This window comes from Patagioenas fasciata, chromosome 8, assembly GCF_037038585.1.
Source record: "Patagioenas fasciata isolate bPatFas1 chromosome 8, bPatFas1.hap1, whole genome shotgun sequence".
Taxonomy (NCBI): domain Eukaryota; kingdom Metazoa; phylum Chordata; class Aves; order Columbiformes; family Columbidae; genus Patagioenas; species Patagioenas fasciata.
In genome coordinates, this window is record NC_092527.1 from 17,974,968 (window position 1) to 17,996,269 (window position 21,302).

General features: G+C 38.2%; 1 protein-coding gene across 2 annotated transcripts in view; it reads left to right on the forward strand.

Annotated features, from left to right (window-relative positions):
* The window catches only part of POLR3A (RNA polymerase III subunit A), a 34,975-nt gene extending 18,745 nt beyond the window's left edge, over positions 1 to 16,230 (forward strand). The window contains exons 21-32 of one of the 2 annotated variants that reach the window (XM_065842941.2): positions 221 to 334; positions 1,558 to 1,593; positions 4,939 to 5,025; positions 5,115 to 5,197; positions 6,068 to 6,238; positions 6,802 to 6,895; positions 7,006 to 7,098; positions 7,537 to 7,701; positions 8,376 to 8,540; positions 8,861 to 8,992; positions 10,320 to 10,452; positions 14,257 to 16,230. In XM_065842941.2, coding sequence (XP_065699013.1) covers positions 221 to 334; positions 1,558 to 1,593; positions 4,939 to 5,025; positions 5,115 to 5,197; positions 6,068 to 6,238; positions 6,802 to 6,895; positions 7,006 to 7,098; positions 7,537 to 7,701; positions 8,376 to 8,540; positions 8,861 to 8,992; positions 10,320 to 10,452; positions 14,257 to 14,405 — 1,422 coding nt within the window. In that variant the 3' untranslated portion in view covers positions 14,406 to 16,230. The remainder of the gene's footprint in view (positions 1 to 220; positions 335 to 1,557; positions 1,594 to 4,938; positions 5,026 to 5,114; positions 5,198 to 6,067; positions 6,239 to 6,801; positions 6,896 to 7,005; positions 7,099 to 7,536; positions 7,702 to 8,375; positions 8,541 to 8,860; positions 8,993 to 10,319; positions 10,453 to 14,256) is intronic. The other variant, XM_065842942.2, reaches the window with a different exon arrangement.
* Positions 16,231 to 21,302: the final 5,072 nt, after the last annotated feature.

Sequence of the window (21,302 nt, forward strand, 5' to 3'; positions counted from 1 at the left end):
TGTTCTTCACCCTGCCCCTGAGATAAAAGCCTTTTGCTGAAGCGACTCTAAAAAGTGACAGTGAAAACAAAACAAAAAACCAAACACAAACAAAAAACCCCACCGAACACCAAAACTAAGGAATATTATTAATCAGTTGTATGTATATATATTCTTTTTCTTTACAAAGAAGTTTTTGTGTATATGTTTTATGTGAAGAAGTAATTTTTTTCTTCTTAAGGCTGTGTATCCATGCCGAAGTGAACCAGCCCTTAGTAAAAATGAATTGGTGTTAACATCTGAGTCCATCATGAAGAAGAATGAGTTTCTGTGCTGCCGAGACAGTTTTCTGCAGGTAACTATCTCATTTCCGTATCACACTGTGATTAACTTTTCCTTCTAAATCAAGTAAATGAAATAAAATGGTTTTATCAGTCTGTAGGAGCAGTGGCTGAATTTTATGCATTAGTAGCAGGAGTAGTAGTTTTTCAGTAATATTTTTGTACATTTAGGGGACGGGGAGGTAGGACCAGTAATTTTAATTCTTATTATGGTAGTTGTTCACATTCACCACAGGAGCTTTAGAACTGAGAGAAAAATCGAATAATTTTTGAGTAGGAGATGCTGCGGAGATATCTTGCTGAAATTTCTCTCTCTAGCAAGGTGCTACAGGAATTGTGCTCTTCCCCTAGGATGTCAGCAATTAAACGATACTGATGCTATGTATGAAACCACTTGGACTGAGTCTCATGCTCTGTTATGCATATGTTTTGATATTATCAACTTTCTGAATAACTGTTTTTACTCATTTGCTTACTTTCCCTTAATAGAAACATGAGCTATACACTTGCCCCTATTTACTGTGCTTTCCTATGATACTAACCCAGCAGAAAATATCTGCCATATGGAGTGCTCTGCTGGGCAGGGTTATATTCTGGGGAGTACTTAATTGTCTTTTAAGGATGAGTGGACATTCACATGACTGTTTACACTTGGGATTGTAAAAATCAGTTTGTTTGAAAGAGCTTTAAGCGTTTTTAGTATTTGTGAAAGCACCCATGCTTAAGACTACTTTGAGAGACAGTGATAAAAACTGTAGAATTAAGCTGTCTGTGGACACATAAAGGTATTACCTTGATGAACCTTCTAGTTACTGGCAGTGATGAGAACAACATGAGTTTAGTTTCCTGCTTTTGAAGGGTTTCTTTTTAATAGATTAGCGTGCTTCAGAGCAGAAAGTGACAAAGCTAGTAAGCAGTTGTTTATAAACCTGATTTGCAATTCCATTGATAGAGCAGAGTTGAAAATATAATTGCATCCATACTTGAAATATACTGTATATCTTAGCAGCATCTCTGAAGGAAAAGATGTGCGATATAGTAATACCAAAGCTTGGAGAGGAAGCTGTTCTTTGAGGCGTACATATTTTTGATCATATCAGGAAAATAATCACTATTAATTTCAAAAGCACAGATTTGACTACATCACCTTAATGGTAATTAGTTTAACTTAAGATTTTGAAGTTTTAGATCCTGTTACATTTTCTTCTTTCCTTTTTTTTCCTGTTCATCCTTGAAGACATTAACTGAGACAGGTTATGAAAAATATAATGAGGTAATTGTAGCATGTGTGTGCACTGTGTGAGCATTAATGTTAGTGCTTTTTAGCTAAAAATGTGTGTATAGTGCTAATGTAACTGATTAGCATATATACATTACTGCTTGTTAAATTTTAACGTAGGTGTTCATGACAATAATTTACCCAATTCTTTTTTAATGGTGAAAAACATGACACATGAAATAATATCCATAGTTGGATTTGAGGAAGCTTTCTTTTAGTACCTGACTTCCCTTTCTGAGACTCATGCTTTCAACCTTTAGGGATATAAGCATGTTTTACTGTCCCTTCCTCCATTTCTCCCTTCCAGAACACAGATATTTCTTATCACTGTTATTTTACCAGGAGGTTCCTATAATGGAGTTATCCACTCTTGTCCAGAAAACAGTCTGTGTAAATAGCTTTTTCAAACAGACTGGCGTTCGTTCTGCCTGCGCTCAGGCCTCACTGGAGGCCTGGTGGAAAAGCAAATTGCTGGCATGGTTTCAGTTGTGTTAATATTTTAACGTATTTTAGTATTTTAAGATACAGGTGAAGGCAAATTTTTTCTTCTTATCCAAAGTGGGAAAATCTATAAAAACCCACAACAAGTAACAACATTTTTCTGGTTTTTTGCTGTTGGGGTTTCTGTTTTGTTTTGAGTGGATAGAATATGAGTACTGGGGAGTGTGGTGCAAACATGGAAAAGGCTCAGCACACATCCAGTCAGTGCTGGGGGATGTGGAGCTGACCACCTGCGTCTGCCTGGACCTACTGCTGAATCCCCTGGGATGGTGTTAACTGTGCCTGTGTTTCACTGGGCTTCTTCACTGGGGTCATTCTGACACCAGCGGTGCTTCCCATGTATAAATGACCCCACTAGCTTAAGTGCTGGGACATATTTTGCAAACACCCGAGGCACCGGGCTTTATACCCCGGACTGCTGTTTGACTGAACAGCGGCTCTGTGGGAACTGACAAAGCCATGTTGAGCCAGAGTTTACTGTGTCAGTTTTGTGCCTTTTTGTTACTGGATCCTGAATAAAAGACTTTGTAGGTTTAGACTGTGTGAAAGACCCAATGATTTCTTGAGCTCCCTCTGGACGTTATATGGCTGTGCTCATAAACAGCGTTGCACTGAAGATGGTAACCCCTTAGCAACAGACAGACCCAGCAAAGAATGAGCGACAGTTTCTGTTCATGGCATAGATTGATCCATAGTTTGGATTAATTGCTAACAGGCAATTGAAACTTGAGAGGAATAGGTTATTTCCTCTTTTAGTTCTTGTGCGTGAATAAAACTTTTGACAACAAAAAATAAATCTCTTCAGAAATTTATTTTCTATTTCTCACCTTTATTCTTTGGCTCTAGTGCATGGAAGTAATGTATTGTTTGAGTACCTCATTTTTACAATTCAAAGTGATGCATAACTATCAACTTAGTATGCTGGGTACATTTATTTTTTTAAGTATTTTGGTACTTGGGGACTATCGAAGGGAAAGTTGACAATGGTTTACTCTAATGCTTGTTGTACTTGTATGCTGATTTGGTCTTAGGTCTGCCCTATTGTGGTTTTCCTCCATATGACCGCATGAGTAAATCTTTGGCCAGTATGACACTTCTTTTGGGGAGTGGTGGTGGTGTGATTAGTACTGCCCCTGAGTTTCGTGTGAGCAGGTGAAAATTTGAAAGAACTTAGTGTTTGGTGTTCTGGAGGGAGAAGTTAGTGTTGTACCTTCTGCCTTCTTCCCCTTCCACTCCTCCCTTCCTGCCCCTCCACAAAAGCAGCATCTTTCAAGATAGAATTACAGTCTTTCCTTAGTGGTTGTTTTTTCTCTACATCAAATGTTCTGGGTAATCTTCTGCAAGTCCTGCAATATTCCTCTTTTTTTTTTTTTTAATGCACCTGTAAGTAAAAGATTAATTTTTCTAACACTTATTTTAGGAAATAAATTATCAATTTTATGAAGAGATTTTGAGGTCAAAAGCATTTACAATGGCAAAATATTTCAATTGTGCATTTCTGCAACTTACTGCAGGGCAAAAGTGGCAGAAATGTATGAATGCATCCTGTTGTCATCCGAGTGGGGAAACAACTTGAAGCATCCATTCCAGTAGCACACTTCTGTTGTTGGTTCTTTCATTTGAACTTTGTATTCACAGAAAATAATCTACTGTGTGAGAATACCTGGAATACCAGTAAAAATGTTGTTATTTTGAGAATCTGAGGATTCTGTTAGGATATAATAGAAGTGTTTTGATAATGATTTATTCATTCAATTATTGAAAAAAATTGCAAGTAATTTTTGGTGCCTGGCTACCAAAGTGGTTTGAAGGAGTCCAGTAGTGAGTGAAGAATAGGTGGTGTTATACAGTCATCATCCTGGCTGTCAGGCAGGACTAATGGGGTGGAAAGGGTTTAAAAGAACTCTAAAAATCAAACTGTTCACTCCTCCACAGAGGCTTTTTTGATTCGTTATTGAAGTAGATGGGAAGGATTTCTTCTTGCTTTTGGTTTATGTTTTGGTCTTGATAAACCTGTGTTATGGTAATGATTTGCACTGAGTCCACTTTCATGACTTCTGGTGTACATATCTATGTCCAAAGCATAATGCCTGAATGATGTTTCATATAAATGTTTGATATTTTTCCGACAGTATTGTTTCAATTTATGTTCCAGTAAAGACTTCTAGAACTACTCAGGGTAAAAGAGTTAAAGGCTTAGGTACCACTACATGTTAAATGCAATTATCTGCAAGACCTCCCCACAGCACAGACAAGTTATTTGAACTATGTTAGCTAGAGACTGACATGTACATATATATCAATTTTGAGCGTTTTTTTCCCACCCAGATGAAGTATATCTTGAATCTCTGAAATCTATTCAGCAGGTGACCTACATATACTTCCTCTCTTGCCACAGTCTTTCCACTTTGTCTTATTTTGAATACTCAGGAATGGTGAGAGCGTGTTTGTGAGAAAATAAGGATTTGGAGATTGTTATTGTTGTTGTTATTATTATTTTGATGGTAGGATCAGTTTCACTAAGTGGTGGGTAGGAAGGAAGGATCAAAGTCAAATCTCTGAAGTTTTCAGTGTGTGCTCAGGAAGGATGCTTTTGTTCAGCATGGACCAAATTCCTCATGTACTGCTACTAATTTGTGGTTACATAAGAGTGAATCTGGTTTGCTAAATTCTAGTTTGTGTGTGTGTCTTAAGTTCTGATATTCTTCTCTTCATCTTGTGCATTGTTAATCTATGACTGTAAACACTCCATGAGGAGCTCTAAGCAAATAACTTACTGCTGAAGACTTTGCTATGAAGACCATGTCTTTGCTTATTGTTGCTTTAATGTAATTTCAGGAAATTAAAAAGTTCATCAAAGGTGTTTCTGAGAAGATAAAAAAAACTAGGGACAAGTATGGCATTAATGACAACGGCACAACAGAGGTAAATATTTAATTTCAAGGGAGTAATTATGTAGTTATTTTAAATCTTCATAAGCTATTACTTTTCCAACTGTTCTACTCTCTTTTCAGCCACAAGTTTTATATCAGTTGGATAGGATTACCCCAACACAACTGGAGAAGTTTCTAGAGACTTGTAGAGACAAATACATGAGGTAAGTGTTTAGCTGGTTTTCTCTCAGTTTATCCCTCTCACCTGCCCCAAATTCAGTATTTATTGCTTTGTTTGCAATCTAGGAGAGTATTTTGCTATTTTTACTGTATTAGTGTTGGTTCTGTTGTGAGTGCAATACAAATAAAGAATAAGAAACAGTTGGCCCCAGTGACAAACATTGCAAGACAAAGGTAGAATGCAAAAAAAAAAAAAAAAATCAACACATTGCCACCTACAGGTGAGCTTGTTAAGGGGACATGTTCCCTTCCTCTCTTGCAGAAAATTGTTCCAGACCTCCACAGAGTCCATGCAAAATACTGTCTGAATAGTTCAGTTCCAAATCCATGGTTATTATTGATCTATAGAGTCTGTGAAGAGTTATGTCACATGTTATGCTAACATTCTTGAATCTGTTACACACTTGTAAGAGCCTTTTGTTTGTTATTCTGGATTTTGTTCAGGTTAAAAAGTAATCTACATAATTTTTTAAAGAAGATTTCATAGAGGTCTTTTGTGCTTGAACATATAAAGCAGAGTTTTGGAAATGTTAGAATATGGGATTTCCCTGAATGGGGAATTAGAATCTATTGCTTGATGCTTAAGAGGAAGAGGACAAGCATTTTGTTTTCTGTTATGGATATTACATGAATCTGTGGAATGCCTGTATGACAGAGCATCCTCTTGCCTTGCATGAGATCAGCAACTTGAGTATTGGTGGCCTTTTGACCTCTCTCATGTTTGTTTATTGAAAAAAAAAAATTTCTCATATATCTACTGGAATAGTTTGTGTCTTTGTTTGCTTAGGATTTTATGCCTTTTTGGGTTCTGTGTCTCTTTCTTTACTTTTTTAATGAGATAATTTCTTTATCAGGGCGCAGATGGAGCCTGGTTCTGCAGTAGGAGCTCTTTGTGCACAGAGTATTGGTGAGCCCGGCACACAGATGACTCTGAAGACTTTCCATTTTGCAGGCGTTGCTTCAATGAACATTACCTTGGGTGTGCCAAGAATCAAAGAAATCATTAATGCTTCAAAGGCTATTAGGTACTAACGTTTTTATTTGGTTTTTTTCCGTTGCTTAAGTGAAACCTGATGGATAAATTTGCAATATGTGACAGCCTTTCCCTGTTCTCAGTAATATACTAGACAACATTGAATGCATAGAATACACAAACAGGAAAGTGTAGTGTCTTTCCAATTAAGTGATACTTGGGCCCAGGAAAGACAGGTTGTCTTTCTTCTGAAAATCAAATGAAGTGGTTAATTTTGAAGTTGAATGTTCCATTAGGTTTCTCTGCTATACTGTGAAGCTTTCTGGTGTTTAGTGGTAGTTGAAGCAAACCGCTTCCATGGTTGCCGTGAACCCATACTTAAATAATACCAGAATAGTGTATAGTCACTAGTTGTTGTGTTGTAATCTTCTGTGTGTGTGCTTGTTTTTTACCAGCCTGAAGCACATGAACAATGATTTTCTTAAATGTACCCACGTAAGCTGAAGGTCTCATTATCATATTAAATATTACTCTAGATGATGAGAGAGATTCTGTAAGGCAAACAATTTCCTAACTGTGTGGGGTTTTTTTTGTGTGTGTGTTTATTCTTTGTAGCACCCCTATTATAACAGCACAACTGGATAAAGATGACGATCCTGATTTTGCCCGCCTGGTTAAAGGAAGAATTGAGAAAACTTTATTAGGAGAGGTAGGAAAAAATGTATTATTGCTAATGCTTTAAGCATAAGCATTAGCCAATTGCTGTGGGGCATTTTAACCATTTTCATATGCTAACTATTTCATCCTTATCTCTTAAAGATTTCAGAATATATTGAGGAAGTGTTTCTTCCAGATGATTGTTTCATCCTCGTGAAGCTGTCTTTAGAGCGCATTAGACTACTGAGATTAGAGGTGAGTTGTTCAGTTGTGCGGAATATGCCTTGGGTAAATTCCCAAGGGTCTCTTAATCCTGTCTTGGAAACAGAAATTTAGACCAGTGGAAGTTAAAAAAAGAAAAGAAGAAAGTAAACTAAGGATGTTCTGTAGCTACATTACATCTGGATTTTTTTTCCTTGTAAAGTGGATAATTTTTCCTTTATTTGGAAATGAGAGAATATACTTCCATTACTTGGTGTCTTGCTAAACACAAGGATGCCATTTCTGTCCGTTATCATATAGGCCGATACCCTCAGCATAGGATAGTATTTCATGCAATTTGTAAGAGTAACAATTTTTGTTTATTTTTCTATGTTCTGCTTTTTTATCTTCTCTTGAAAGACTGCAGCATGTCCTTGATCAGATTTATATAAGGGAAATATCCTGATGTTTACTGGCTGACTTTTGCTACAGGTGAATGCAGAGACTGTGCGCTACTCTATTTGCATATCTAAACTCAGAGTGAAGCCTGGGGATGTTGCTGTCCATGGAGAAGCAGTTGTATGTGTGACCCCTCGTGAAAATAGCAAGAGTTCAATGTACTATGTATTGCAGTCCCTGAAGGAAGAACTACCAAAGGTAAAAAACAAAGGCTGTCTCATGTTTTTGTGGGAGGTAATCAGTAACAATAATTTGGGGTTCTGTGGTGGGAAGATGAAGTAATTCCTGTCAGTATTGACAATGAAGATGGGCTGAGATCATAGCTCTTAGATTACGATGCTACTGCTTTACAGCTGAAACTAAGCCTTGGTTACTAATCCTTATAAATAAAACTGAAGCCACAATACTTTCCTGACAGTATTTACTGAAGCATTCCGAATGCAGTAGTTGTGTGAAATAATTGTATCTTCTTCCAGCTACATGTAGAGTGGAACCATGTGACAGTGTTTGTCATTTTTGCAGCTATCTGTGAGGACACTGTCTCCTTTGGATTTTGAAAATCCTGATAGGTGAACCTTAGTTATGATGCTGGCTCAGTTGTGTGGATCTACCACCATTCAGAGACCCAGATCTGAGTGTGAGGATATCTGGCATAAAATATAAAATGTAGGTAGTATGTAAGGTTTAAAGTGTGAATGTCACATTTGCACTCATGTATTTAAGAACAGGAAATATTCTTTCATATATATTTTAATTGAGCATTTACTCAAGAGGCTGGAGCTTCCAACTGTGTCTGAGCACTAAAAAGGGTTACCCTTTTATACTGCATTATTGTACATATCAAAGTTACTATGTTTATTTGATTTGTGAAGGTTGTAGTGCAAGGTATACCAGAGGTTTCCCGGGCTGTCATTCATATTGATGAACAAAGTGGAAAGGAAAAATATAAACTTCTAGTTGAAGGTGATAATCTGCGAGCTGTTATGGCTACTCACGGAGTGAAAGGAACAAAAACGTCCTCAAACAACACTTACGAGGTAATGTTCCAATGGGTACTATAGGTTTTTCCCCATAGCATCTTTATAAGTGCTTGTTTGTGCTCAGATGCAGCAGTTGATATCTAATCAAGCCTGATTTCACTAATAGTTGTCGGAATGCATTAACACAAGAGAGCAATTCGACTGGCAACACTGTTCACTTCAAAGAAGCTTTTTCTATAAATAATTTCAAAATGGAGAAATGCGAAAGGGTAGTAATGGAAATGGAGTATTATCTGACATCAGATGGTATTTGTTCCAGGAAAATACTTGCTCCAAGCATTTGGCTCTTCATTAATCTGACAAAATCTCTCGTGTAGGTAGAGAAGACACTAGGAATTGAAGCTGCTCGGACAACCATTATCAATGAGATTCAGTATACAATGGTGAACCATGGTATGAGCATTGACAGGAGACATGTTATGTTACTGTCTGATCTAATGACTTACAAGGTTTGTACTATGTTTCTTCTAAATGTTACACTAGTCTGTTTATGCAAATTAATTTTATCATGTTTGAGAAGGGTGAGTGAGCTAGAGAGATGGAAATCAGTTATAGTTTTAAAGAACTCTTAGTTATACTAACCAAATACTTTTGTTTGTTTATCAAATAAAATGCTTAATTAAACTAGGTCTTGAGGGTGTGGAGGAGAAGGTCTATTTTTACTGAAAACAAGCTGGGGAGTCATAATTTCTTATTGGAAATAGTAATCCTAAAAATTGTGGCATGAAAATCAACTGCCTGGGTAACCATGCATGCAATTTAAGGCTTGCTGTGCAGAAAACCACATGAGGTGTGGTTCATAGCAGCTGCACTGTATATAAGCGTCAAAGCATACAAACAGTATGAATAGAATCAGATTACTTGTAGAGAATGAGCAGCCTTCCAGAATTTGCTAGTAGAAAATCCATATCTGTTCTTTATTGATGGATTTTCTCTCCTTCACATCCAGTATGTTTTTTACATTTGAGTACATTTAGTGAAGTGAGATTTTCCACTTTGCCTGCCAGAGTGCAAGGGTTTGAGTCAAACGGATGGAGGAGTTCTGACTTCTCCCAGAACTGTAGGGCTTTGTTGTCCTGAGCTGCAGCAGTCCCTGGGCTGGCTCTGTGGAGCTGCCACACAATAGTGGAAAAGGGCATCAGAGTGCAGTGTTTCACACTTGTTGAGCTCCTAGCATTCTTTGGTTGGGACTTTTGACTTCTGCTTCTGTGCACAGTCTGTTATAATCAGGAAGTTTGTTAGAAACAGAGGCAGAAATAAACCAAGCTAGTTTAAGAAGCTAATTTCTTTTTTTCTGGGGAGTGTAAAAACGAAGATTTAACATCTGTGATGTTCAGGCAGCTCGAGTCAGATTTATCAGTAGACAACAGGCAGTAGCTTCAGCATAGTGCTCACCAGCTAGTTTTATAATTGTGTGATTTTTTTTTTTTTCTCATGGCCATGATTCTCTCAATCTTTCCAATATCCTTGCTTGAAAAAAATAATCTATTGACCATTTATAACAGCTTCTGTTGTATATATGAACAATCACTTCTGGTTTATTTAAATATTGATTGCTACCGTACTATTAACCTTGAGAATGTTTAACTGCAAAGCATCATATTATGACAATGCTACATTGCAGATAGTAACCTTTTTACTTACCATTTGTTTCATGTATTTGTTAGAATAAAAGCTATTTTTCTGTTGTTCACTTGATTTGCCTCTTCAGCAAGCATAACTGACCTCCAGCCACTATTGTGATGTTCTGTCTTTGGGTTTTTTCCATCAATCAAGGGTGAAGTGCTGGGCATTACTAGGTTTGGATTGGCAAAAATGAAGGAAAGTGTGTTGATGCTGGCTTCCTTTGAAAAGACTGCAGACCATCTCTTTGATGCTGCCTACTTTGGGCAGAAGGATTCTGTTTGTGGTAGGTATTACAAATTCTGCTGCAGTTTGTGGTCTTTACCCAGCATCTGTAAACCTCTTCAAAGCATTGGACTTTTGCCCTTGTTAAGCTTACTTGTCAAAAACTTTAGGTTTGAGGCTGATCCATACTTCTCGATCCTAGAAGTCTGGTGGATGTTTCTCTACTTCAAATCTCAATCAGAGATCTTGAAATCAGTTGAACATTTGTGGTATGTTTCTTAAAGAAAACTTTTAGTAATTTGGTTTTACTTCTCACTGCATAGCTCAATGAAATACCAGGAAGTTTGTCCCACTATCAGTAGTTCAGTTTTTCACCTGTGAAAGTTTGTGTATCTTCAACATGTAGAGCTGATGAAGGATTCTCGTACCCCATTCAGTCTTTAGAGTTTGTTTTCATTCCTACCAAGAGCCAAAAGACATGGATGTCTCGGGTGGCATAGGAGACTATCATACTGTGCAGAATGATTGCTTATGTGATTGTCAGTTGTACGTAGAAATAAACAAAGGTGAAGTTCTTGACTTCTTTAGTTACTTCTGATCTAAATAGGTTAAAATTGTGTTTGCATTTTTTTCTTTTTAATTAGAAGCCTTGTTTATCAGTACTCCATTCATTAACAGAACAGAGAAGATCCCTGTCCTGAGAAATAGGTTTTTAAATTTATCTATTCCTCAGTTATAAAGTTAAATTCATTAACACCCACTGAATAATCTTCGCACCAAATTCATGAAAGAATCTGATGAGAGTTTAAAAATACATGTGCATGTGCATACAAGTTTATGTGCACATACATACAGCCAAATACAAAATTCAAATAGAGGAATTTTCTCATTCTGTTTGTCTCTTAATTTTGCATTTCTGCAATGTACTCTAATATTTGGAATTGAAAGCATTTTTCTTTTTTTAAACTCCTTTGCCGCCGTTCCTCCCAGATTTCTCTCTGCTTTAAGCTATATACATTTTGGGATGATTTGTTAACAAGTCTCTCTCTAGTAGTTTAAACAGAGAAAAGGAGAAGTCAGGCAGGTTTTGCCCTCTCATCGTTTGTTTATGTAATGCCTACTGTCCCAGAGCTCTAACCACTCATTTGGAGTTTCTGGGTGCTAATGATGTATAAAAATATGAATGTATTATGTTAAGGTCTAGTGGCCTGTATGTATTTCTAGGTGGTCTTAGAAAGTGTAGCCAATTTCAAACAGTGCTTAGTGGACACCCTGTTTTCTGAATCCCTGGAATCTGTCAGAAACTTTCGTGCTACTAGTTTGTATTTTAAGAGCTCTGCCACTTTCTGACTGTCCAACATTCCACGTGACTGGGATTTTTTAATTATTATTACTATTATTATTATTTGCCCATGACTAAAGCAAAGATCCTATGGGAGATTGATTCCATTCTGGACCCTAAGAAAAAGTAAAATATTTTCTCAAAGTCTCCTCTGAGCTGGTAAAATCTTGTTCTGAATAATGTGGGAACCAAAGATCTTTTGATGTTGCCTTCTATATAAATGTTTTAGTTTAAGTAAGAAAATGGAATGAACAAAACAAAATTGTTGTCTGTCTTCCAAAACTTAAGAGAGAATACTGGCTCACTTGAATGCAAAACTGCTGTGCAGCTGCCTGACCTGGCCATCACTGGTTACCTCTTGGAATTACTGTGAAAAGACTCTTACACGCTCGTGGTTTTGCATCTCCAGAGCAGGAAAAATTTACAAATATTGCCAATAAAAATGAGTATGTACCCAAAATCAACTGTACGTCCTGAACTGAATGGCATCTCAAATCAGTGCTTCTCCTGAATGTGTGGGTGTAGTTTTAGACCATGTGGCCTTTGAATCCCTTTTGTTTTGCAAGAGGCTTTTTAACCCCACAACAACATGGGAGAAAGCTGCTCCCTGTTTTTACCTGCATAAAGGAAAAAATTTTCTTTTGAGAATTGCTGATCCCACCTGTCGATGGGCAGAGTGGGTTGGAACAAGAGCGAAGGATGAGATCCAGTTCCAGCAGCAGCCACTGCAGCAGCAGGCGCAGCAGGAAGTGCCTCTGTCTGCAAGGCACTGTGTAGAGATAGACGAGGTTCCTGGGGACGTGGTTTAGTGCTACAGTTAGGTTCTGGTTGGGCTTGATTATCTTGACAGTCTCCTCCAACCAGAATGATTCTATGATTTGACAAGATACAGTTGATTTGTTCCATCCCCTTCCCAAGGAGCAGCCAACAGCACTCTGATTTCTAACTTCAAAGTGCAACTGCCAGCTACAGATCACTGCTGTGATACTCATTTATGAGGATGTGATCTGGAAGGGAAGTGTCAAGAATATGCTTCCCAGTTAGAGCGGTGTGACTGGCTTCATCTCTGCCTAGCATCTTCCAGCCGAAAGCGAGAGCAGCAGCTCCTTGCTGTCAGCTACATGCTTAGGTCTGCAATAGATGGCAACTGATAGTGTTACAAGACATTGCACTGAAGGAGGCTTGGATGGTCACTGGAGTGGAGTGTACTGTCCTGGCAGTTTTTCTGCCGTCATCAACATAATTATCTTCACCCGCCTGCAATGATTTTTGTTGGCCCCCAGTTTACATTGATCTGAGCAGGTAGAGGACACATGCTTGGTTGTTACAGTGGCATTTTCTGCTAGACACAACTGCTGTCAGGTGAAGGGAGTTGTCTACAAGGTGCAAGGCAGGTGTGGAGGAAGGGCTCCTGGTTATGCACGTGGAAGTACTGCAGGGGAAGGAGGATTCCCAGAATTCAAGTGCAGGTTCCATGGTTCAGATGTTGGCTCACCTTGAAAGGTTATTGTACAAAACCAGTTAAGCTTTATTTTGTTGGTTGTTAGAAAAGTATTTCTTTTATGCATTAGAAACTGTGTGCTGTAGGGGCTGTACAGATTAGTGGGCCTCAATATACAGCAACTAACTCCTAAGAATTCTATTTTGCACAAGATTTTTAAGGTATGGTGTTGGAAAACGCAGTAGAAATGCAGCAATGGTCTAAGAGTAAAAATACTGAATCTTCATTCATATACATTTAACTTACCAGTCAAATCTTGCCCACATTTTAAGCAAATTTATTTTCATCCTTTGTGCATTCAAAGGTGCGGCTATTTATTGTTATTTTCTTAAACATTCATGTGAAGGACAATATTCTTATATTCCCGAGAATGTGTGAAAGTGTCATTTGAATTATAACAGTATACCAAGAAAAAAAGCACTGGTATGCAATAGCTTGCTTTTGATGTGAAATGTTCTTTGGAAAAGTTATATACATCAGTAGGCCTGGGATGTAAATCTGTCAGCACGTTGCTGTGAAAATATTATCACTATCAAAAATAATTGGGGCAGACTAAATCTTTAAATTCAGAACAAGCATGTTTTGAATTGTGAAAATGCAAAAAGCTCTGTAGCTAAGGTGCTGGAATGACTCTCTGGGATGTTGCTGAGCTTTCAAGGGAACCTCGACCAGGTGTGACTGAAGTCTTAGCATTGAGTCAGAGAATGAATGTGAAGCATCTTCTGCTGTTGTCACTGAGTGGAATGTGCCTTCTCTGAAAACAAGCCTTCTGAAGCTCTTTCATTGCTGGAGGTGTTTAGGTTTTTTCTTAACTGTCCAGAGTGCAAATAACACTGATGAAATAACATACTGATCTGATGACCATAATATTTAACTTTCTCTTGTGAAGAGGCCTTGGCCTGTACGTGAGGTTCAAGGAGATTCGATAGGCAATGCATACAGGATGAGCAAATGAAAATAGCTTCGTAAATACATGCTTTGTAGATGTTCTACAAGTTCTTGTTTTGTTTTGTTTTTCCTAGGTGTTTCTGAGTGCATCATCATGGGAATCCCAATGAATATTGGAACAGGACTCTTTAAACTGCTGCACAAAGCAGATAAAGAATCAACCCCTCCTAGGAGGCCTCTGATATTTGATAATAATGAATTTCATATTCCCCTTGTTACATAGTACTTGAGCATAATACTATAGCAAACCAAGAAATAGCAAGAAAACATCATTTAAGTTAAGAAACATGCTTGATCAGTTCTGTGTGTCTCAATAACTGTGAATCGGTAAGTGAAAGACCATGAAAAGAACTGTCCAATTGTTTACCACCTGTTAGTACAGACCTTGAATGGGGAGGCTTCTCTGCAGCAGGGAGTGGAAATTAAATTTAAAGTGGATTTCAGCTGATAGAATTTTCTTTTTCATGTGCTAGAATTAGATCTTTGTGTTAACATTAATGTTAATCTGTGGAGGTTGTTATTAACTCAGTGTGAGACACGTATATTCAGATTTTATTTAAAAAAATAACCTGCAAGAGAGATCTGTGGGCTTGCACAGAGTACATATGGAAATGGCCTTTCAACAGGAGCTGCTGGGGTCGATCTAGCTCTTAAGAACAGAGACTTCAGAAAGCTAGAACTTAATTGCTTTAAATACTTTTGCTGTTAAAATTGCTTGAAATGTTTGTTCTTTGATTGCGTTTTCCATTGTTTTTTTCATTTATGCCAAGTTACTATCCAGTAAATGGTTTTCTCCCCAGACTTCTGCTCTGGGTTTTACCTACACAAAGCTGCAGATGGTAGAGCTGTTATTAAATTCTGAGGAGACTGTTACAAGAACATTACAAGTTATAAATAGCTTTTCATATTATAGCAGCTGTTATACTGCTGGAATCTGTAATTTACAGCCATCTTAGTTTTGGGAAAGTTTCATGATTGAGCAAGGTCGTATGAAAAGCCTAGTTTTGTTTTAATATGTGAAGTAGAAATAGAAAGGAAGCATGGACATGAAATAACTGGAAAGTATTTTAGTCTTTAGCCCACTAGAGCAGTTTCAGAATGAATACACATTTTAAAATTGTTTTAGTGTAGTATGTTTAAGTTTACTCTGGTGCTATGGAGGGAAAGTATCTTAGTGTTTTCTAGTCAGCAGTGTTTGGATATTCAGTGTACTCATAACATGGATCAAGGTTGGAGAGAAACAAAATAGAGAAAAAAGCTGAAGTTGTGCACTCATGAAGTAAAAGCAGGCTGCTGAATGAAATAAACATTGCAAAATGCTGCAGTTTGTCTTCATTTCTCAACCGAAATAAAAGTGTAAGGCTACCTTCAGAGCATGTAAATCTGTTAAGTCTTAAGGTGCCACTGTGTCTGTTTTTAAAATCATCCTCCGTACAGAGAAGACGTGAATTGAAATTCAGCATAGCTGTTCTCAAATTATTTTGTATTTTCAATGTGATACTAAGACATAATTCTGCACAAATTTTGGCAGGGTAAAGATGAGAATGTAATGCATTTAGTATCTGCTCCAAAAGCCATACGTATTTGCTATCTCCCTTTTAACAATAGAAACTTCAGAATAAATTTAAATTTTCTTTGTGATCTCAGTGAGATTGCCACTTCCTGATTTGTCTGTATAGAAGTCCAGCTGAAGTTCTTTTTAAAGATGTAAGTTTAATATAGGGGCCAAGTGGAAAGAAAGCCCATAAAACTTCCCTGGGGACAAGTACTTGATCTTATCATGGGAAATTCTACTGAAAGTACCTGGTGGTTTTGTGAATGAAGATTCTTGTGAAGGTGTAAATGGGTGGAGTTTGTATTGAAATGAGTAACCACCTCTTTTTTTTCTTTTTTTTTTCCTTTTTTTTTTTTTTTGTAAATATAGTGAAATGCGGTTATTTAAATGATGGGCTTACTTTTGTATGTGTTAAAAGTATTCTGTAAATGACATCTGTTATCATTGTCCTTAATATGACAATAAAAAGAGGCAGAGATAAAGAAAATTTAAAGCCTTTGTTTGTTTATTGATGCATTATATTTGTGCATAATGAATTTATAGATGACCTAAGCTCCATCTCCCTCATTTACTGAGACAGTTGAGAATTAATGAGCTTAAATCTCAGCTATTTACACCCTAAATGGATATAATACAAAACCTATCTTGCTTAAAGTAAACAGAAACATGTCTTGGCCTTCAAGCAGGCTATGCATTTCCTAAAGATTTCAGCCAAAACCAGATTGTTTACAAGAGCACTCTGAATTAGTAAGTATTGTTTGGGCTTTCTGTACAGTCAGTAAAAGAATTAGCTGTTGAATTTCACTCAGAAGCAGGTTTTTTTTAAGGGTCAGTTTTAATGACCACAGAAATGGAATTTTAGGCTATTTCCTAAAATTTACTTATTAATTTATACTTTCAATAAATTGTTTCTGAAAAATTGCTAGATAACAGTAGAAGCCCTGTAAGAGAACATTCCAGACAGCCAACAGGTCTTTACGTGGAAAAGCATCACTGATTAATTTCTGATGTGTCAGAATTATAGTAAAAACATTTGCGAGGTTAGTGCTGAAATCTGTAGCTGTTGGGTGACGGGGACAATCGGGTGCTAAGAAGCACAGATGAGCTGCTGGTGTGGGGACCGGGCAGATGGAGCAGCCCGGGCAGGCAGCGCTGCTGCAGCCGCTGATGTGCTGTTGGTACCAAGGGGTGGGCTAAGCAGAACGTGGGCACAGTGTAAGAGAAAGGGGAGAGGACAATGAGGAATGCAATGGAGACCCTGAGGAAGGCTCTGCTTCCTCTGACTGTTGCAGGAAGGTTTGGTATGTACTGCGAAATACATTTCTGTGACAGCTGTGTGGACGGCAAGACACAGCTGGGGACACTGTGGAAGGACAAGCTGTGTGTTCTGGGTCTGCAGCTCTTGCTGTGGAACTGTCAGGGCTGCCCGGGCAGTGGGGTCAGCTTTCCTTGCTTGTGGCTGAAGTTCAGCTGGAGCGCTTTTGCAAGCCTGTATAATGTTATTCTGCAATGTATATAGCCTACATAATTTTGAACAGTAGATAGCCCTGACAGGATTATAATTTTTACAGATGAAGTTTATACTAATTAGCAACCTGTGCTTAACCTGCATCTTTTGACAAATGACTGTTCTCTCCCTGTAGTATTTGTGTTTGAAGGGAAGCGTACTTACGGTGGAAGCAGCATGCAGGCAAAAGTTGTAGTTAAAATTAATTAGCAAACCAATAAGCAGAGATCATTTAAAAAACCAAAACCATTAAAATAAAGTAATAAAGTCCGTTCTGTTGTTAGTATGTTTATCAGGATATTACTTTACATGTCTCTTATCTGCAGAGATAAGAAAACAGAAGGACGTGCTATATAGGTTTTCTGTTGTGAGTATGGAATCTGGGAATGAATCTAGATCTGCGCTGCTTTGGTCCGTAATTTGAAGAAACCGAGTGTGGAGAGCTATTCCTTTTTTTGCTTTATCTATGCTTTAAAAAAAAAAAAAAAAAGAAAAAGGAAAGCATACTAATACTGCATTTTACTGTATTTTATAAATTAACTACAAGTAGGATAAAGTTTGGTTCCATCAGGACAAATACGGATGTCTGACCACATGTCACTGTTTCAGTATAAGCTGAAGGAACCATGGCAACAGGTAATGCCTCAATTCTGTATCCCAGTGCTTGCAGGCAGGAGTGTCTTTGGAAACCCATAGCAAACAGGATAAAGATTTCCATAGTATCTGCATATTTGGTTGAATTCTTCCATGAGTGTAACTGATGGATGCTTCATCTTCAAAATGGTTAGCTAAAGCTGTGTTTTCAGATCTGGAAAAGTATGTCAATAATAAAGTATGTGGGGGAAAAAAAAAAACACATACAAGAAAAATGGACCTGTATTTTTTATAATGTCTGAGAACAGAAAAACTTCAGGGGATTAAATTAGAAAATGTGTTAACCTGCCAAATATTTGTGCATTATAATATTGTTTGGATGTTGTTACAGTATTGTATTTAAATGCATTGTATTTATTTTGAGGAATAAATACCCAAGCCTTACACAATCCGAAAGACAGAAATAAAACACAGCAGCCATACTACTCTTGTATGCCAGTGCTTGTGAAAATAAGTTTTCCTGTAACTGATAAAATGAAAATTTTAAAACATTCTTTCTAATAAAAGTAGGTCATATCATCATCTTCCACTAGAGAGCAGCGTTTTGTTTTGGGAAAAGGGGTGTTTGGGTAGCAATTCTTTATTTTTCTATTAGAAATGTTTTCTACAATATCAGAGATGAAATACAACTATGAGAAGGAAAGTTACCTGTTAAAATCATACACGTGAGGAAGGAGATTAAGGGAATTCATTTTCCTAAGAAGGAGAAAAGATTCCAGACATGCTTTATCACAAATCAGTGAGGACTTGCTTATCTTTTGCCCCATCTGGCTTAAAAACCCACCGAAACGGGACGCAGTAGCACTTCAGTAGAAGGCTGTAGTCGTTCCCAAAGGAACACAGCGAGTTGCTCCTGGCAAGCGGGAGAAGGAGGGCAGCGGATCTGTGCTGTGAAAGGGGACGTGCCTTTTGTTGCAGCGTTTTCCATGCAGTGGTGATGGTTACAATCTGCGTTCATTCCCCGTGGTGAGCACTGAAATACAGCTCCAAGAGCTGCTCTGAAGCATGAAGTTCTGGCAGCTCGCTGGGCAGCATCTCTCATTCTTCAGCTGCTGCAGAAACCCAGAGCAAGGCTGTATTAAAAATACGTGAAGGTGATGCTGAGATATGCAAGAGACGGATGTTTAGGAGAAAATAATATGAAACAGGTGGTCTTCCCTGTGTACAGCCAGCTGAGAACAGCAAGATATAGAAGGATGACTTCTACTTTGATGTCTGAAAGCTACAGGGATGCCCGTAGCTTTGTTGGTTCCCATCAGACATGTAACCCAATTCGCAGCGGTCTTTTGAGCAAGAGCTTAGTATTGACTGGCTGCATTTAAGGGTTCGGTTGGCTTTGAGCTTCTTTGAATACAGTGTTGTCTTAACCACCACAGTTCCTTCTAGTTGTTTGTAAAGCTGCTGTGTGCATCAGATGGTAAAAGAGTCTGACTTGTGAGTCCAAGCCTGCAAGATCGGGAATAACTGCATGTTCCTTTTGGAAGTGATGATGGTATGTGTGGCTGACGCTGCACAGGAATGTGGTGGTTTCTGCAGGTGCTGAAAAAAGGGGGAAGAAAGCTGAAAAGACAGAGCAGGAAAAGGGGATATAGAAGCAGAGTGGAAGTATATATCTATTTGAGGGGGGAACAGAAAGGTGCCGGCTTGATAAAGTGACACACAGATACTTGTAGTCTCTACAAGGAGACCCAGTAAAGTGATGGAAACAGCTGGAAAATGTGTGTGTTCCTGAGAACTAAGATTTTGTACTGGAGATTACTGTCAGTGGCTGTGACAAGTGACGGCTAAATTATCATTAATTCATTAGATGACTATGAATAATGAGTAACGATTCTGAATTATTTTCTTCTGTTATTGTATCTGTTTGGTTATAATACTCCCAAACAACTATGCACAGTTACAGCTCCTTAACTACAGTGATATGCTACAGCTAAATGTAAAAACTACTGTGCATGTTGGGTTCTGGTACGGTCCATATGGAAGATCATATCTAAAATTAGGGGGCAAATAAGGATCTGTTCTTTAGTGTTGATACCTGCAGTTAGATCAGAAGCACTCCTGGAAAATCATTATCTTAGGTTTTTAATAATATGTAAATCCTGCTACTGGGCCAAGATACAGAAATTACGTTTTAGTCCATGGATAAAAGAGGACATGTGGGTCCCTCTGTAACTGTGACTTTCATGGCCCACAGAAAGCTGAGGTACCCCACAGGATTTCATACCAAATTCTTTCTCCTCCTTGATGGCTGTGGCCAGAAATGAAGCTGTTGTGAAAGCAGCAGGTATCTGGATTATTAACCACAGGCATTTTGTTCTCCTTTTTGTGAAAGTGGCTGCTGGTTAGCCAGCCTTTCAATACATATGGCAATTCTATCTGCATGCACCAGTATAAAATGTTAAATTGTACAGATTTTTAAATTCAAAGTAAAGAAAATAAATTGCCAATAAATGCAAAAGCAATAGTGAGACTATGCCAGTAAACATTAGGAATCCCAGAAAATGCTGGAATTAGGTTTGAGACTTAGAAATTATTTGAATTGATGTATTATTCAGGGTTTGTTGGTTTCTGAGATTAGCAGTGTGGTGTGATTCATCTCAGTTTTTAATCATGTGATATTATTTTTCTTCTGTTACTTCATACAGGAGTTGCTTCTTAAAGTCCCCTGTCCTACAGAATGAAGGCTGAGCAATGCACAGTCACAGGTGGGGGATCCTTTCACAGCATCTCTGTTGTAAACTGCTGATTGTTTTTGGAGGGACAAGGATGGCCTTGGCCATGTCACGGTGCAGGCTGGAAGCACCAGCAGCGGTGCTGGTTGACTCATTGTTGAATGGCACAGTGGGCAGGGGATCTCCTTCATGCACACCCTGGATGAAGGACACATCTCACTCTTTACCCTGACCCCTGCACTTTTCCAGTGCAATGATGCTAAAATGTTTGCTGGATGTGTAGGTACTTTGACAAGCCCACACAACAACTCATTCACTTTCCCATATGCCATTCTTCCAGATTTTCAGCTCATGAAGACATTTTCCAGTTATATCAGAGGCTTCCTCTGAACTTCCATTTTTAGGAAGAAATTTAGTCCTTCTGACTTAACGCCACTGCTGTGCATTTTCTGGTTCCCCTTTACATTTGTCTCTTTCTCCTTGTCCTTCTCACACAGATTCCTCCCTTCTGGGCCCACAGTGACTGTCACTGCTGGTGACACCGCTACCCCGCGGCACGGCTGTGTCAACCATACTGTGCCACCGGCTGCCTTCAGCTCAGCCAGGCAAGGGTACTGTGAGCTTTGCCTGGAGGGTGATTCAGCCACTCAAGGAAAAAAACCTCCTCAGCACATCTGGATGTGGAAATCTACTGCCATCAAAATTACAATCACGGTCAAATAACTTTGGAAA